This window comes from Ostrinia furnacalis, unplaced genomic scaffold (assembly GCF_004193835.3).
Source record: "Ostrinia furnacalis isolate ACB-3 unplaced genomic scaffold, ASM419383v2 OfSCF0860, whole genome shotgun sequence".
Taxonomy (NCBI): domain Eukaryota; kingdom Metazoa; phylum Arthropoda; class Insecta; order Lepidoptera; family Crambidae; genus Ostrinia; species Ostrinia furnacalis.
Window position 1 is genome coordinate 18,482 of NW_021131099.1, and position 18,730 is coordinate 37,211.

Genomic DNA, 18,730 nt, shown 5'->3' on the forward strand with positions numbered 1-18,730 from the left:
AAATCTTAGTCAAGCTTTTTATCACCTGTTAGTCCAACCAGAAAGACCAATAACCGATCGGTGAACTGACCAGTCACCCCAGATCCCTATCAGTGCTTTACGACGTCTAATTTGGGGTCCTGGCGATCTGGGTGCGTGACTACCCTCGCACGAAACTGTATAGTGCCCACTAGACCCCACTAATAAAACCCAAGCAACCCTGGCCTTACCGCATTCGCCAGAAGTCACCGGACCGACCGGCAGATCGTGTCGAAACGCAAAGCCGCGCGCACGTTTTAAAAATAAAATTCGGAACGCGACCTCTTCGGTCGTTGCGCGGGAAAAAGTTTTCAACTAATCTGTGGTGAATGAAAAATCAAACATGGAGGGCTGCGGGATGAAATGCATAAAATATCTGCTGGTGGTTTTCAATGGATTGTTTTTGGTGAGTTTTTCACGAATTAATGAGTAAATAATGATCGTAAATTTTAGTGCGCGCTCCAGTTCTAATAATGTGTCGTGCAGTCATGCATTCGAGAAGCCGCTAATTTTATTCCATGTACTGTCATCAAAACAAAACAAAATACTAGTTATCGATATTGTTTACGATTGTTATTTTTAAAACGCATATTCATTCCGTATTTTCACTTAGGAATTCATAAATGGTTGACCTACCTAAGTACCTTTCGTTTTTATTTTCATTACTTACTAGCTATGTCCCGCGGTGTTACTCGCGGTAAAACGTAGCCTGTGTTAATTCAGGGTGTCAGCTAACTCCATACCAAATTTTATTAAAATCCAGCCGTTTATACCTGAAGAAGTAAGAAACTTTCGCCTTTATAATATTATTAGTGTAATAACATAATATTATATAACTAAGTGTGATAGTGTGAATTTCCTGTTATTATTACCCATAGTAATAATAACAGTAGAATTTTTGCAAGTGATAAAGTACAAATCTTCATTCGTGTTGAAATTGAAAGTTAAATAATGTTTATGAAACTTAGACTGGAAGTTAAACGCTTTAGGATAGGTAGGTATAGATGTAAGAAGCATACATATGTATTTCTTAATATCTAGGAAATTCCTAACCGAATATTATTTTGAAGTTTACGGTTACAAACAGAAATAATAAAAATTTGCATTCAGTTCGTATGAGGAAATATTGCGGTGCTTGTTGTTGATTATTTTAATATTTGCGATTCTATTAATCAGACAAATGTCAGATTATTATTCAAGGAAATCTTCTTTTTGAATGACTTAATCTCTAAATAAAGAAAGAAATATTAAACTGCACTTTGCTATCAATCAATAAATAAATTAATGTATTTAGGGAATGTCACCTATGTAAGGATTTCAAGGTACAACACGTTTCTGTAAGTGGTCTGTCCAAATACGCCCTTACTGGGGCATCGCAGGTTACATTAACTGGTTGAACTACAGATTATGTAAGAACATAAAATACATTACGATTTTGTATAAGAGAGAAAAATGAAATAAAGGTTTTGTGTAGAGTCGAATGCAAATAGTTTTGTTGAACTTTACAGGTTAACTTTAGAAAAACTTACCAATAATTGATAAGATACGTCGAAAAGTCAGCGTTATTTTAATAAATATTGTTCAAAAACTACAACAATATGACATTTTATCAAACATCTTGAGCTAGAATGTAAATACTAAAACTAGAATCTTTTTATAACTAGTCTGTTTTTAAATCTAGAATATCTTAGTAAACTCTGTCAATGTCATATTGTTGTAGTTTTTCAACAATATTTATTCAAATAACGCTGACTTTTAGACGTGGTAAAGCACTTTCAACAACAGACTTACATTATCTTAGTTAAAAAACTTTTTTCTTTCTCTACAAAAAATATCTGTTGATCCATTTCAGAGATGCTGCTATTAAGCAATCGGGCGATTGGATACATCTCGATGGGTGGTCGTTTGATGGCTGATGCTTTAATTGCAATAGCTTGACCGCCATGCAATTAAGCTATGACAAACGCAGTTATAAATAAAATGTGACCATGAGGCTTTTTCTGTCGTCAGTTTCGTTCCGGGTTCTATAAATGGTACTGCAAAAACCATGGAATTGGGAACCAGTATTAAACTTTTTTAAATTATCTATGTCAAATTGTTCAACTCAATTTGATTTCTTGATCGGAATTGATAATCTCCACCAGATATTTTGAAATACTTAATAACATAACGGGCCTATACGAGTATGTACTGAATAAACTAATATGATAATAAAACTCACCAAAGAAAGTTCTTCATACGATTCCTTATCACTTTAATTCAACAGAGCACAATGATTTAAAAAAATATATAAACTACGAGACAAGTTACGTTAAACAAATATAGTTTGGATTTCCTCATAGTCCAAAGACACTTATGTCTTATATTGTACGAAGGACGCGTAATTCCCTGAATAAACTCACAAATATCGTGACGTAGTGGGTACTGTAGCGAATTTTGCGCTATGTACCTACTTTTGTATGAAGGTATACAAGAATTATTATTGCTATCAATAAAACAAAAGAGCTATGCTTGATGACAATACTACTAATTGTTGCAATGCTTGACGAGTCACGGAGTTGTTCAGTCACTAGGAAAATTGATCAATCAGTCGTGGCACCAAGCTTTAGTTATAACCATACGTTGGTGGGTGCATTTAACGTTTCATCTCGGATAATATATCAAGTTAGCTTACCGGAGCTCAAGCTCTAGATTTTGTGGCATGACCTTGTGTGGAACCCATTCTTGTCTGCCATTAGAGTCACTATAATGCTATAGTGTACTCGTAAAAAAAATTTTCTTTTATGTGTTTCGGTTTTACGATAGCATAATTAGTATCCAAATCTACACAATGTATTTTAGATATGCTTAATGGTTAAACTTTGGTATAAGCACATAATACACGTTCGATTTAGGCCCAGAACAGACGGTGAAACGCAACTGCAACAAAACTGCAACTTTGTGATGATTCTGATGAATGAAACTGAAACTGAAAGTATCAAACTAGTCGCGTCATGTGTGGTCTCTCAACGGACGCTATGGCAGAAACTTAGATGCAACTCAAAAGTAACTAGCAGTTGCAGTTTCGTTGCAGTTGCGTTTCACCGTCTGTTCTGGGCCTTATTCGTATGAAATGACAAACACCGCATTCAAACTCGTGTCATTACCATAATATTTTATATGCAGTGGTACCTAATCTTCCAATATCGGCGGGTAACCCCGAATTTACTACAAAAACAGGTTCATTAATATACCCTAGATTGAGAGATTACAACATAAATAGCATTAAACATAATGTGCCAGTGCTCACGTACCGTGCCTTCCTATAGTGAGGCAGTAAATTACCGGCTAGATCGAGGCAGGTGTGTGACGTCACGCCGATTCATGACTAAACCGGAGAAACTATGGTATTTACATGAGTCTAACTTATATCACTGTATGGTCAGTTACGTGACGATATGGCCGTACCTAGTACAATAGTACTGATGTACAGAACTAGCTGAACTAGCGTCTTTTTCTCTTTAGCCTTCTTATTTCGTCCTCGTGGCTTTTACACGTCCTAGAACTGCTTTAGGGCAATAATGTGGGCCTGTGCGGGAAAGAAACTGCAAGGAACTTAGCCAAAGCCTCTTTTTGAAAGTTTAACATACATTTTTAAAGGTGCGAGCTAAGCAGTCCATGCTGAAAAAAAAGCTTAGTTATTGAGTAGTTTTTTTTAATTTCACATGGTTTTTGCCAACATGAATCCGTAATACTCGTACCTTAACACTACCTGCGTGTTACAATACAAATATTTCCACTTACGTGCTACAAATCTGGTTAACTTATTCTTCAAGTTCAAAACTAAGTAAACCTAAAACACCTACAACTTTGATCTTATGTCATTAGCAGTACGGTCTCGCCTGCTAGGTGTTATGTATTTAGGTATTACGAGTATGTACAGTCACGCGAGGTCACAATCAAGTAGCTAATGTATTCGTGTTGTATTGTAAGAACAAACATACACCCTGTATAAATCTACAAAAATCTACGCTTAGTACTTTTACGGTTAGTGATTTCTGCTTAATTTACGTTTCTTTTATGGTATAGCTTAATCTTACAATCAGTCAAATGCTTTCCAGTACAAAAACACTAGTATACTTTTGTCAATCCACTGATGGATTCTAAACAGCAATGAAAATCTAATAATCATCATCATCATCATCTCAGCCATAAGACGTCCACTGCTGAACATAGGCCTCCCTAATGCTTTCCATGTTGCCCGGTTGGTAGCGTCCAGCGCCTTCCTGCTACTTCCTGCTTGTAATAGGATAGGTGCTATAGTGCAATTAATTATGCAGTATAATGTACTGTCGACTCTACATTTAACTAAAATAATTCTAAGTATTAATTGAATTCAGATTGTTGAATATTCATGCAAAATTATATCGGGGAAATGTTTTGACGAATTAATAAAATGTGACCTCTTACCTTCCAGAAAGGAAATGACGCCATAACTTTATCAGAATGACGTCACTTCGCTGTAAAACATTCGTTCTGGCTGGTCAGCGTGTGTTGGGTACCAATTCTGATTATAGCGTGAAGGCCATTAAATATAATATGTTAAAACATTCCGTCAGCAATATTAGTTTGTTAGTACAGATAGTGAATTGTCAGTTCAAATTAATAAAATTGTTCATTTAGACTCATTTAATTTCGAAAAAGTTCTATGTTATTTCCAACGACTCTCGGCAACCTTTGATTTAATTATGACCGTCAGTTGGTCCAGTGTCTAGCCATAGGTCTTAAGTTTAACTGTTCAGTTAATAGTAAAAGTAAAGTAAAAAATGTTCTATTTGACAAAAAAAGCGACATCACATTTACATAAATTACAAAAAGAAAAACATTGTGCCCTGCTGTCAAATAGGGGCACCGATTTTCAGCGGGTCCCTTGACGTTGATCCCTGCTGCCGAAGGAGGAAGGTAATACAGTATATCTAAGCAACATTACCTAATCCACGCTTGTATACGTGAAATGAAAAAGTATAGCCCGTGTATTGCATACAAATTAGCCCAAAAAAGCGCGGTCTTTTCATCAACACAGTAGGTGCGATAATGTAAGTCAAACACTGTCCAATGAATACATTAAATAAGGGTCTGAGTCCACAACGGATATGTTAATATTAGTTAAGCGCCGGCGCAACATCCACTGTTTAGGCCTACGCTGAATTTTAATTGTGCTTGACTGGACACGGAATTTTAAGTGGCTAGTTAGCATATTATATGGACGCTAATAGATTTGATGGCTTGTCACATTTAATATTTTGTATGCCATTGAAAAACAATATTATAATAATTCGAGTTCTACATGCGCCACAGTCTCTAAAGTCGCTGACATAGCCCGACGGATTAGCAAGCTGAAGTGGCAGTGGGCAGGGCACATAGTACGCAGAACTGACGGCTGATGAGGCAGCAAGGTTCTGGAATGGAGGCCGCGTACCGGAAAACACAGCGTGGGACGTCCACCCACAAGCTGGACCGACGACCTAATAAAGGTAGCAGGAAGGCGCTGGGTGCAGGCGCTACCAACCGTGCGATGTGGAAGTCATTGGGGGAGGCCTATGTTCAGCAGTGGACGTCCTGTGGCTGAAATGATGATGATGATCATGAAGCGCCACAGTGGACCACTACAGCGCTTCCTCACACCTCTAATGCTTCACCCACACCAACGCGTGCAGATCGCCATCGTCGGCGCGATCACAGGGAAATGACAGGTCGCGTGAACTGTCATTGGTCGCGCGACCTGCCATTGGCTTTTAAAAGGTGTGGTTAAAGCTTAATTTGAAGGTGCCATATTTAAAACCATAAGACTTAAACTAGAAGGCTGGGCGTGAATTTCACGAGCGGTTAAACTAATTATCATAACGATTAGCACCTTTTCGTAACGTGACCACGTAAATTACATGTCATGTCATGCCCTATGTCTGTCCTTTGGGAAGAGTATAAATAGCAAAAACAACAGGACTGACTATGATATTAATAATATGCATAAAAAAAGAGGGAACGTCTCGCATAGAACAGCAAAAAATAAGAGTTACCTACTAGATATCCAGTTGAGCTTTAAAAACATGATTCTACAATACATTCCAATAAAAAGCCAAAAGGAAAATAAAATTGTTTTCCTTGGTGTTTTTTTAGAATTTCTATAATAGCGATTCGCGGCGAATTCGCCCTCCTGGACAAGGCCTCAGTCTTATTTTACACCCATCCATCCATCGTCCAGTCACTTAATATTATTTGAAGCCAAAGTGCTATCGATCGTAAACATTCGATCGGCACCAAATGTCAGGACTATCATCCAGGTCACCCATTTCCTAGTAACCATGTCATGTCTTGACAGGGCATGTTGAATAAAAGTTGTAATTGTCTTCGCGTGGCGTACGAGTGAATAAATGAGAACGCTGTCAATCAACAGGCAGGGTAATCGGTTTCTGTTGATCGATTAGTGCTGTTAATGGTCGCTTTGGATAGTGTTTACTTGATTTGCTCTACCATTAACTACATAGTAATGATGACTAGCCTAATACTGGTAGCGAACAACACTGCTTGAATTCAAATTGGTCGGTTGAAGGGAGTTCATATTGACAAAATAAGATGGTGCAATGTAGCGTGTCCTAATGATGGATTTGTCACAAACACACGCCTAGGTTTTCACATTTGAAAAATCTTGCTAATATAAAAACAAAAAAATAATTAAGATTTTGTGTAATGTATTCATGGAACTAATCATTTTTCATATTAACATGCCTCTTACGTGTTATGACGATCTTTTTCCTGTAACGAAATAAACAACTTCTTATTGAAACTTGTATATCATTAGCACCTTCACACATAATTATGTCTGACATTCTGTCCATTTCAAATAACATGACCATAGTGACCCGGTCACTCAATTGGGTCGCAGGAGTGTTGCCGGTCGATACTATCGCCCTGCCCTATTGCTAATTGACTTTCCATGATTTCTGTACGAGGTTTGAAAAATTATGCAAATGCAAGTGGTAATCCCTGTTTAGGAAGACTTAGTTTGACTTGCACCATCTTACTTTAACTTTGACAAACGTAAAAAATCTATCAAACTCCATACAAAGAACACCGGTTATTGTTACGGTTAAAATAAGGTGGTGCAACTCAGCCTTTCAGTGTACGAGAGGCTACACATTAATTTTTAGAAGTTAGCATGGTAAACTTAACAAATAGATCTTGGTTAAGAAGTTAAGGTTCTCGAGTCTACAATATTTCCCTTTTAGATGAGCTTTAGGTCAACCCGTTGAAAGCTTCAATAAAAACGCTATGAGCCAACAATACCCCATAAGTGATCTTCCAGTACCACTTGATCTTTATTCCACCTAAAGAGAAATCATCTTTCGATTATCATCATCTTTCTTGAAAATCAACTTTGATGACGTCATAGTACGAGTCCATGCGACTAAATCTCACCGGTTTCAACAAATATAAAATAGCCTTTCCCACAGCCCGTTGAAATTGGTGTTTGTTCAGTAAACAAAATATGAGTGCGATGTCTTAAGATATCGTAATCTGTTTATCTTTCTTTACATGGGTCATTCTACCGGCCAAGAAAATCACGTGTCCGGGGCCAAAAAGTACCCGAATATCATAATATTTTAGTAACAAATATTTTTATCTAATAGTATAACTTTGGTTCTTGTTGTTAAACCACAGAGATAGTTAATAATAGTTAATTAAGTAATTTAAAAAAAATCGTAAGTCGTCAAAAATTGATTACCACGACGTGTCCGCGCTCCCGATTTCAGAACAAATTTGCTCGTATAAATTAATCCGATATTATTACCGCTTTCAATGCTTATGTAATCGATTACTGATTAAATAAACATTGATAAATTAAATACGATATAACTATATCACTAAAAGGTTTTGTAAAATAACTATTTGAAGTTGTGTCCGGGCGTTAACCGTGATTACCCCGACACGTCGCTAATGTGCGCCTACGTCCCTAGCTACGCAATTTAGAAACGAGCTCTATCCTCCCCCGTGAACCTTTAGTGGTAGCCTGCGTGCCGAGGTGATCGGTAATGCAACTCGTCGCAGGATTTCGGAGTTATCGAGATAAGAATATGATTACCCCGACCTTGGTTCAGTGCACGATTGATTTACTCTATCCTGTTTTTTTAGGTTTCTTTACATGGAAAGTTCTTGAGAATGTACAGGAATAATGGTCCATGTAACCGCATTTTTGTGTATTAAAACATATGGGATTCAACTTACAGATTGGGCAGGGCTCAGGATAAACCTTAATTTTTTGACTACCCCGACCTTGATTACCCCGACTTTTGTCACCGAGTAATCAATAATACTGTAATTTTACTAATGAATGATTAACTAAATAACGTTTAATAAGCAAAATTACCCTTTACTAAAATGAAATCCTATCTCCTATTAATACATAATATTATCCCTCAAAATTGGCAAGACCCCTGGACTCGACCTTATCACCGCTGAAATGCTGTAAGCCGATGTAAACTCCGCCGTTAACGTCCTGACACCTGTCTTCGAAAACATCTGGATGGAAGAGGAACTCCCAGACGACTGGCATAAGGGGCTTCTAATTATTGTGCCGAAAAAAGGGTAAAGCAAGGGTATCAGTACCGGAAGACCCAAGAGATGCGATCTGGAGTGAGGAATTGCACACCGTTGGTGCAGAGGATGTCCAACGAGTCCACAATTTCACTTACCTCGGGAGCATCGTTTCAGAGCCTGGAGGTACCGAAGAGGACATCACTTCGCGCATTGCCAAGGCCAGAGCTACCTTCGCACAACTTCGAGCCGTATGGCAGTCACGGAAATTGACCCAAGCAAGATCAAAATATTCGGGTCCAACGTCAAACCAGTTCTGCTCTATGGGCGGGCGTGAAACGTGGAAGGTCACTAAGGTTATCTCGCACCAGCTGCAGATCTTCTTCAGCCGCTGTCTTCGCCGAATTCTCCAAAATCTTCAAACGACGAACTTTTGGAACGCTGCCACGAAATACCGATCGTTCAGCAGAATAAACGCTGCAAGTGGAACTGGATCGGCCACACTCTCCGAAGGGACCCCGATCACATCCCCAAGCAGGCTCTAGATTGGAACCCCCAGGGAAAATGCAAACGTGGTCGCGCCAAAAAAACATAGCGGCGCACTGTTAAGACTTGGAGCGAGATCAAACGCGAAGCTCAAGACCGAATGCGATGGAGGACTGTTGTGGACGCCTTCTGTCCCATATAGGAGACATAGGACATTGAGTCACTAATATTATATGTATAATGTATATGTATGTTTTTTACTCTTTTACGCAACAACTACTTAACAGATTTTGTTGAAACTTTACAATATTGTCGTTTATACATCAAAATAACAAATGGCTAGTTATAATAACATTTATTTTACCATACTTAAAAAAAACCTTAGAAAATAAAATATTTTGTTTTATTTTTGATTACTCTGACTCCCAACTTTGATTACCCCGACCATGAAAATTTTGATGTCGCATAACTTTTTATTCCTGCTTGCTACAGATGGGCCAATATAAAAAATATGCTCTTAATAATGTCTATTTTGAAATGTTTTACCTAAACTTACTCTAAATTCAAAAATAAAAAAGGTCGGGGTAATCAACAAAATAATCCAGATCCGGAGAATGACCGACATGCACTTTCCCGTGATTCTCGTTTAACATTCCTTAGAGCAAAAGAAATTATGCTGACATAATGGTCACTTCAAAAAGTCGTATGTAATTTTTCAACTATATTTTACGATATCAATTTGTTTTAAAGGATCTTCCTAAAAGCATAGTTATCTCTGCTTCAGTTTTCGTAAAAGGCTTCTACTGTAAAAGTTTTAAAAAAATGTCCCTTATGCCCGTTTTCACTATCAATCCCTAATTTTGAAGTGACCCCTTTGAAAACAAAATACTTAACTATTATATGTATGTTACCATAGGGGTCACTTAAAATTAAGGGATTGATGGTGAAAACGGACATTAGTGTCTTTTGATTCTCTTGAAATTTCTGAAAACATAGTAGGTAGTATCTTCTCATACGACTTTTTACTACTCAACGAAGAAAACACTTAGGACCTTGACATCTGGCCGAAAATCTGGTCATTTGCTTTGAGCCGGCAAATTGTCTTAATTGGTGCAGCCGGCCTCAGGTCCAGACCAGCACATGCCATGACATCATTCCATCACCACTATTTATAACATTTATCGACATTTCGTTAAGAATCATTTCGTTCAGACACTGATAGTTACTTTGTTAAGCTTTTTAAACACAAATCTGTTGTAATGAAAATAATACATTTAGATTGAATGGTTTAATTAAATTCTCTCAAAATCTCGTTAAGTACCTAAGTAGATAATGCCTACCTCCTTTTTTATCGTAGTTATAAAAATCACACAGTTGCTTACTGGCTACCAGTAATTGTGCGCCCACGGCAAAAGCAGTGTGGCTGCTTCGATTCAAAACCTACTGATTTATTTCATTTTTTTCATAACATGAAAAATAGTATCAATATCCTGTTTTTATCTGAATTAATTTTATAGCCGGTTCCTAATTAATCACGACAATGTCGCCACACTATACAAACGATAACAACACATAGTGGGTAGTACGATCACACGGGTTCGATAGCGAAGGCAAATATTAACTAAAAAATGAACGCAGTTCAAGTTCATCACTACAACGTTTTATTTTTTAGTTTTCCGGTTGAAGTTCGCTTCCATCTTCAGCCTGATCATCACCTTTCATCAAGTTAGATGCAGGCCAAGAGCTTTAAAGTATACAAGTCGACTAGGCTGTACTGTACTATTGGCATAGTAAATATTTTGCGATCGTAGCAGCGTCCAAACGCAGTAAGTTGGAACGCCATAATTTAGCCGGCGTATGCGCCATAAAGATCTTATCATTCACACTGTTCACAACATACCTATTTTGTATTAAAATCGACTTTGCAACAAAATTAAGTACGAGTGAATAACAGATTGATTATACTGTTTTGGTAAATATTTTGCGATCGTAGCAGCTGCGGGCAACGTCCAAACGTCCAAATTAGGAATGCCATAGTTTAGCCGGCGTCTGCGCATTAATGATCCGATCATTCACAACAACAGCCTTTGTATTACGATCGACTTTAGGTACAACTAAATTAAGTAGGTAATACAGTTTGACTAGGCTCTACTACAGTAAATATTTTGCGATCGTACCGGTAGGTTCGGCCAAACCAACGCGATCTCACGCGATGAGCCGGCGTGCAGCAATGGCGATCAGACTTAAAAGCATTGATCGCCATCGCCGCCTGATCAAGTTGGTTTGGCTGAACCTTAAGTCAGAGTGCCATAGTTTAGCCGGCGTCTGCGCATTAATGATCCGATCATTCTCAACAACAGCCTTTGTATTACGATCGTGGTTCAGTCGCGACTGCGATATGTGTCAAGGACGGCCACTTTCGAAGACGCACCTAATTCCGTACAATCGTATGAATTCATTTGAGGCTCATAGTTTTTATTCAATTAACCATTATTTGAAAATTTCGTCGTAAATCGTTAACTGTAAATCCCATAGTTTTCGATTGGATTTCCTCGTTTTTAAAAGAAAGTTTAAAAGATCTAGGTAAATTAACTGCGAACATTCGTACCTATGCAAGTTGGCGAGCGTTTTTCAAACGCATGCGTTCTTTATCTACTAAAATTAAGTTTTTTATTCGGCATAACTATGTGCTTGTACCTACTCGTATATTGCCTTTACAAGCGAGAGCTTTCGCGGCAATGCAGCAATTAATAATGGTGCGTACTGTCCTTTACCTTCTTTTCATCGTGTAGGCTGTAACGACCCCGTGCTTGATGTTGCAAACAATGTAGGCAATATTTATTTCATCAAATAGTGCCTATGTTAAATATGATTAAGTTATCTAAGAAGATATTGTAAAGGCATTAGTTTAGTACTCATACTCGAAGCGAAATAACACCATAATGCCATAAATGATGTCACTAATAACGATGATGCAAGGAGATTTCATCAGTGCGGAAAAATAAGAGTGACTTGTCAATGTCATTCAATGGTGCGCTCATGGGATTAGTCACATACTGGCAAGCGCATTTGTTGTTATGTTCGAAGTTGTTAGGTGTTTTTACAGTATTCTAAACTAGCGACCCGCCCCTGCTTCGCATAGGTACAATGGAAACATAGGTACACAAAACCTTCCTCTTGAATCACTCTATCTATAAAAAAAAACGCATCCAAATCCATTGCGTATTTTTAAAGATCTAAGCATACATATGGACAGACAGACAGGAAAGCGACTTTGTTTTATATTATGTAGTTAGTTCTCAGAATTCTGAGATGGTACTTATTACCTTTTTTTGCAAGTATTTTTTACTCGATCGTAATTTGTTTTTGAACCTACGTTTGACTTTCAACCTAATTGCAGTGTACGAGTATAAAAAAACAAACTTCATCATTTTTGCAGTGTAAATCTTCGATCAACAATACCAACTAGATATCAGGTCAGCAAAATTACGTCTATGGAACTAACAGCGCATTTAAGAGTTCTTATTTAATTAACGCCAACTCACAGTTAGCGGGGTGTACCAACTTCGTATGCGTAGATCCCGTTTTACCCCCTTAGGGGTGGAGTTTCGCAAAATCCTTTCTTAACGGATGTCTACATCATAACATCTACCTGCATGCCAAATTTTAGCCCGATCTGTCCAGTGGTTTGGGCTGTGCGTTGATAGATCACTATGTCAGTCAGTCACCTTTGAGTTAATGTATTTAGATTTTGGGTGTCATGACTGACTGTACCATACTATCTATAATTCACATTGTACTAAACCCAAACTAAGTTTAAAATAGATTGAAACAAAACAAGACAGATGTTAGAAAAACCATAAAATGGTTTCCAGTCTGATTGTCACGGATGCGTACCTGCAGACTTTATCCGCAAACTACCTATACTATAGCACATAAAAACACGGGAAGGTATTCGCGACACATAAACATATTTATTTAGAACTAGCTTTTACCCGCGGCTTCACCCGCGTGAAATTTAATTTGTCACAGATCTTCATAAATTATAGCCTAATATGTTATTCTGGGTTATAAAGATTACTTTAATACTGTAAAGTTTCATCAAAATCCGTTCAGTAGTTTTTCCGTGAAAGAGTAACAAACATCCATCCAGACATCCAAACTTTCGCATTTATAATATTAATAGGAATGATACGACTTACATTTTTGGAAAACAATAGAGCCGTCGACTTTTGGGAATAACCCGATATCAGAAGTAAGAAAACTCCATTATGTATTAAATACCGATAAATGAGACACAAACTCAATGGCTACACAATATTTAAGTCTGTAAACGAAGCTTCTACAATGTTTCACATCAACGTTTGTATCCTTACTTACCTATTCCTGAAATATACTTTACAGTGACAGGAATCAAGTTGCACACACAGGCTGGGTTGCACCATCTTATTTTAACTTTAACAATCGTCAAAAATCTGTCAAACTCCATAACAAAAGCACCGGTTATCGTCAAAGTTACGGTCAAAGTTAGGTGGTGCAACTCAGCCTAAAGTAAAATAAGAAGCGCAGTCTAAAATAGATAAATAAATACTACTAAATATACATGTTACAGGAAATGTATGAATTCTAGGAATTGTATACTATTCCTAGGAAATGTATACAATTCCGAAGCTATTTAGGAAATGTATGAAATATTGCTTCACAGATTTTTTAATACGCACATATCCTAGGACATGTATACTTTTCCTAGGAATTTTATAGAATTCCAATATTGTATTAGGAAATGTATAAAACTAAGCGGCACAAGCGCGGTCGTGTGATCGGGTGCCCCTCAGTACGAATAAAATTTCATTTAGCCAAACCACATTGGCCGATAGGTACTTTTAACTTACAACTATTATTGTTTAACCTGAAAGTTGTTTTCGCACTATTATACTTCGGCTGAAAAAAATATTTGCCTATTGGCATACCTTTCTTTCGGCATCACGCATATTACGCTGAAGTATTGGAAAACCCTAATTTTAACATCTCTTTTATTAAACTATTATTGACATGAAGGTTTTAGTACTCCTGTAGCTGGATAACAAAGTCTCGGTTAGGTTAGGTTAGACTTGCGACCTTACACATACAGAGCGGCAACCGCGCCGCGGCCATTTAAGTTTCGGAGAAAAAAAAGAACTCTTAATTACATCCGATTGCTGTTTAGGAAATGTGTAAATTTCCTAGGAAATGTGTCTAATATAATTTACATCACACATTTCCGGGTGATTTTAGGACTTATACACAAATCCTAGGAATTGTATACAATGACGGATTTCATACATTTCCTGTAACATACACATTAGCATCATGATATTATATGAGACAATAATTCCATAATTTGCAATGTAGAGCCGTGAGTCGTGAGTACACTCGCAGGAAGTGGCGCCAGTTTGTGTTCTGCTCTCCTGACAAGGTCGCGTCCACAGGTAAATAGTTACAGTAGCCTCATTTACCATGAGATGCCAGCACATTTTTAATATACCGTGAAATCATGGAATAGTACCAAAAAAATAATGTCGTTAACCTAAAACAAGAGTAATTAAACAAATAAGAGGTTTAACTACATAAGTAGCTATAATAATAATATAATACTTATGTATAATTATATACATAAGTAGTACAGCTAGGGACTGGAATTCGTTGCCTGCTGCTGTCTTTCCCGAAAACTATAATCCGGGCCTTTTCAAGGCGAGAGTGAATAGGCACTTACAGGGCAGATATGTACCATCCTAGACCGCATCCCACTTAACATCAGGTGCGATTGTGGTCAAATACCTGCCTTGTTATGCATAAAAAAAAAAAAAAAAAAAAAAAAATAATTTGATCTAGATGTCAGGAAAACATGTGCTCATCACACTAACATTAGTAATTCTCCACGGCATCATTGTAAATAAAAACTCCTACTGAAATAAAAGTCTTCGTGTATCATTAGCATTCTCAACACAGTGACTCTACTGTTTCAACATTATACATTATACCTAATCATTATTGCATACGTTACATCATACTACCTACGTTTTTGTATAGAAACCGGCGCTTGTTTAAATTAAACTTTTAACCAACTTTCTTTTAATTGTCGTTCCTAATTCTTGATACAAAATAAAAGAGCAGAAATGTTGTGTATTGAATAAAATACAAAAGTTAAATTCACAAGAAACACAAAACTTGAAGCTGCCCAATTTAGGCGATCTTATAATTAAGAAACGATCTTTTCCAGATCTGTGACCACATGTGAAACGGATAATAGTAAATCGTAACGATCAACCGGCGCCCACGCATGCGTTTCGTCACAACGCTTCCTAGCGAACGAAAAGTTGGTAGCGACCTAAATGCGTTTTACTGCGATTGTAACAGGGCTGTAACCTTTAACCACAAAGACAAAATGGCTATGGATGCTTCTTAATTTAACTATAACAAAAAATCTGTCAAACTCCAAACAAATAATACCGGTCAAAGTTAGGTAGAGTGCAACTCAGCTCTAGGTAGTCTGATGAAGCGAAAAATCATTAGTTCAATTCCTATCTGAGGCAGTATTTTCCAAATGGAAAATGTTGTTAGAGAATTGAGCATTATTAATGCAAAATTCTCGATAAATATTAATAAGTATTCAATGTCATTCTATCGCATATGAATTCAAGAAGATCTTTGAGATCCTTGTCTGGTATCTCTACTAAACTTTGAATTGAATAGAATAGAATTAAAATGAAATTAAAGTATTAATCCTTAGTAATAGTAATTTTTCATTTTAAAATAAATTAGTATAAAACAGGGCTAGCAGACGTCCCTAACGTATTCTCTTATAGCAATGACGTTATACAGTTGGTCTGTTCGCTCGTAAAAACAATTTTAGCCACATAAACACAGGAACTCCCTTTAGCAGCCGACTAAATTAACTTACGCCTAATTATGAAACAGTTTATTTATAAAACTATGAAAAGTGTGTTAGACAACAGGACAACTCATTGTCGACATGCAACCAGCTCGCACAAAGCGTTTTGATATAACTAACTCATTTATAATGCGAACAACTCAGGGACTGGAATTCGCTGCCTGCTGCTGTCTTCATCATCATCATCATCATCTCAGCTATTAGACGTCCACTGCTGAACATAGGCCTCCCCCAATGCTTTCCATGTTACCCGGTTGGTAGCGGCCTGCATCCAGCGCTTTCCTGCTACCTTTATGATGTCGTCGGTCCACCTTGTGGGTGGACGTCATACGCTGCGTTTTCCGGTACGCGGTCTCCACTTCAGAACCTTGCTGACCCATCGGCCGTCAGTTCTGCATACTATGTGCCCTGCCCATTGCTACTTCAGCTTGCTAATCCGTCGGGCTATGTCAGCTACTTTAGTTCGTTTACGGATCTCCTCATTTCTGATTCGATCTCGTCTCGCTGCTGTCTTTGCCGACTACAATCCGGGCCTTTTCAAGGCGAGAGTGAATATTCACTTGTTTTACACCAGGCGCGATTGCGGTCAAATACCTGCCGTGTTATGCAAAAAAAAATCACGTGCCCTGTCAAAAGTAACATGCCCCCAGTGCCACCCAGTGACCCAATTTCGAAATACAAAGCCCACGGACACCCACAGGTCACTGACATGGTGGGCAACCGTGGGCGAGGCAATTGGGAGACGTTACAACTAATTGTCGGATCGTTCGCCCAAATTGACGGGAGGCGTGGGCTGTGGGATTGATTTTTCTTCATTGTAAAGCCTGTTCATCAGTGCTAAGCGAGACTCATGCTATCCCCAAACGGTTATTATCTGAAAATCCAAAAATATTTCTTCTGCTTTCTCTTGAAATCAAAATCCTAGGTCTAGACTTAAATGAGCCAAATTGACTAAATTCATAATAATTTTTAGTTTTATCTGTCACTTAATGTATAGCTACAATATCTTTACTCTAGCGATCAGCGACTGGCTCTATATCATCACTTCATAGAGCAGTGGTTTCCAAAGTTGTCTGGACTACGACTCATTTAATACAAGTTCCCAAACTCGGGACCCTTTCGCCCGCTGCCCAGCGGTTGTACAGGCAGTACCACTGGGTCGCGACCCATAGTTTGGGAAACTCTGTCATAGAGCATTGTAAGTCCTTTACGAAAATGACTTCACACAAAGCTCATGGCAAAGAAATATCGTGAGTCTTCCATCAGTGGAAACCAGGCTTACTCTTTAGATAAGGCTAAGGTAACAGTAGGCGGTTTACGCGTTATGGGTATCTTATATCTATTCAACTAATGGATCTGCTTTTACACAAAATAGGTGTTTTTGTAGGCTTATGGAAATTTTCAATGTCGTCTCAATGAGTCACCTTAATTTGGTGAATTGAGTAAAAGCTGTAGCTTAACTATCATAAACTATTATATTATATGTAGCTATGTATAACAGTTTTATATTGATCACAGACGATCCATTAATATAGGTTCTTTCTATGTATTAAATAATGTTCTAGTACGTATAAATTATCCAGCAGTGGACGTCATTAGGCTGAAAAAATTAGGCAGTTTAGGCAAGCGTTGATGATTAATGGACAAAAAACAAACATGTTTAAAATAACATTTCCATTCTAACGCATTGAAGTAATAATACTAGCGCATTCTAACGTCAGTTCAAACTGGTGATCAATGCGCATTAATCTTTCATAACAATTAAGTTAAAACACTATAAAGCTACCGTTTTATCATCCATTTAACAGGTTAATATCCATCAGGTTTATTACCTTCAATGCTCATGTGCTTTTTCCCCATCCCCAGATCTTCGGCATCGTGATCATAGCGACAGCATGCGTGGACCTGACCATGATCAAGGACTTCGCGGGGCAGGACATGACAGGCCACGAGACCGACGCGTTGCTGATCGCTATCGGGGTGCTGATCATCGTCATCGCTGCATTCGGGTGCTTCGGTGCTTGGAAGGAGAGCCCTAAGCTGCTGTATATCGTAAGTAGTAAATAATAAATCTTTTGGACAATTTCACACAGCGCCAGCTAGCCCCAAAGTAAGCAACTTAATGCTTGTGTTATGGGTGCTAGCTTAAAGGATTTGGTCGTTTTTTTTAAAGATTATTAGTAATTTCTTAACACAAATTACTAATAGTCCCGTTAGCTCCCCGTACTTCATCATCAACAGCCCTTTACAGTCCACTGCTGGACTATGAGCCTCCTCCACTATAGTGGAGGGTTTTGCCATAATCTCCACGCTAGGCAGGCGGGTTGGAGATCGCAGTTTAAAAGATTGATGTTTTTCAGAGAGCGCTGCTGCCCATTCTCTGTTTGATGTGTAGTCCCTAAGTCGCCTCTTACGACACCCGCGGGAAGAGTAGGGGTTGGTGACAAATGTNAATGTCGGCCTCGTCGGTGGGCTGTCCTGCGGCGAAGTCGTACCACCGGTACTTCATGGCAGGCGGCAGCTTCTCCATTGTTAACTTCGCTATCTCGGGGTTGAGTAGGTACCGCTGCTTCCCGATGGTCTTCAGTGTGGCGACTATGTTCGTGACCCTGCTCGCAAATATGCACAAGTCACGTGGGCTGTCGGCGAGGCGCGGCAAGCTTCTAATTTTCTCCATTTCTGCGACAGCTATGGCGTCCGGCCTCCCGAATCTTGCCTCCAAAA

At 38.2% G+C, this 18,730-nt stretch overlaps 1 protein-coding gene across 1 annotated transcript; it reads left to right on the forward strand.

Annotated features, from left to right (window-relative positions):
* The first annotated feature begins 229 nt into the window (after nucleotides 1–229).
* On the forward strand, nucleotides 230–18,073 carry LOC114350288 (tetraspanin-8-like). The gene is made up of 2 exons (XM_028301021.1): nucleotides 230–424; nucleotides 17,873–18,073. Exons 1-2 carry the CDS (start codon nucleotides 362–364, stop codon nucleotides 18,071–18,073), a joined length of 264 nt encoding a protein of 87 aa, XP_028156822.1. The 5' UTR covers nucleotides 230–361.
* Nucleotides 18,074–18,730: the final 657 nt, after the last annotated feature.

Coding starts and splice junctions, on each gene's coding strand:
- LOC114350288 (XM_028301021.1), top strand. CDS start 362: ATGGAGGGCTGCGGGATGAAATGCATAAAATATCTGCTGGTGGTTTTC. Junction 425..17,872: donor TTTTCAATGGATTGTTTTTG/GTGAGTTTTTCA, acceptor CCCCATCCCCAG/ATCTTCGGCATCGTGATCAT.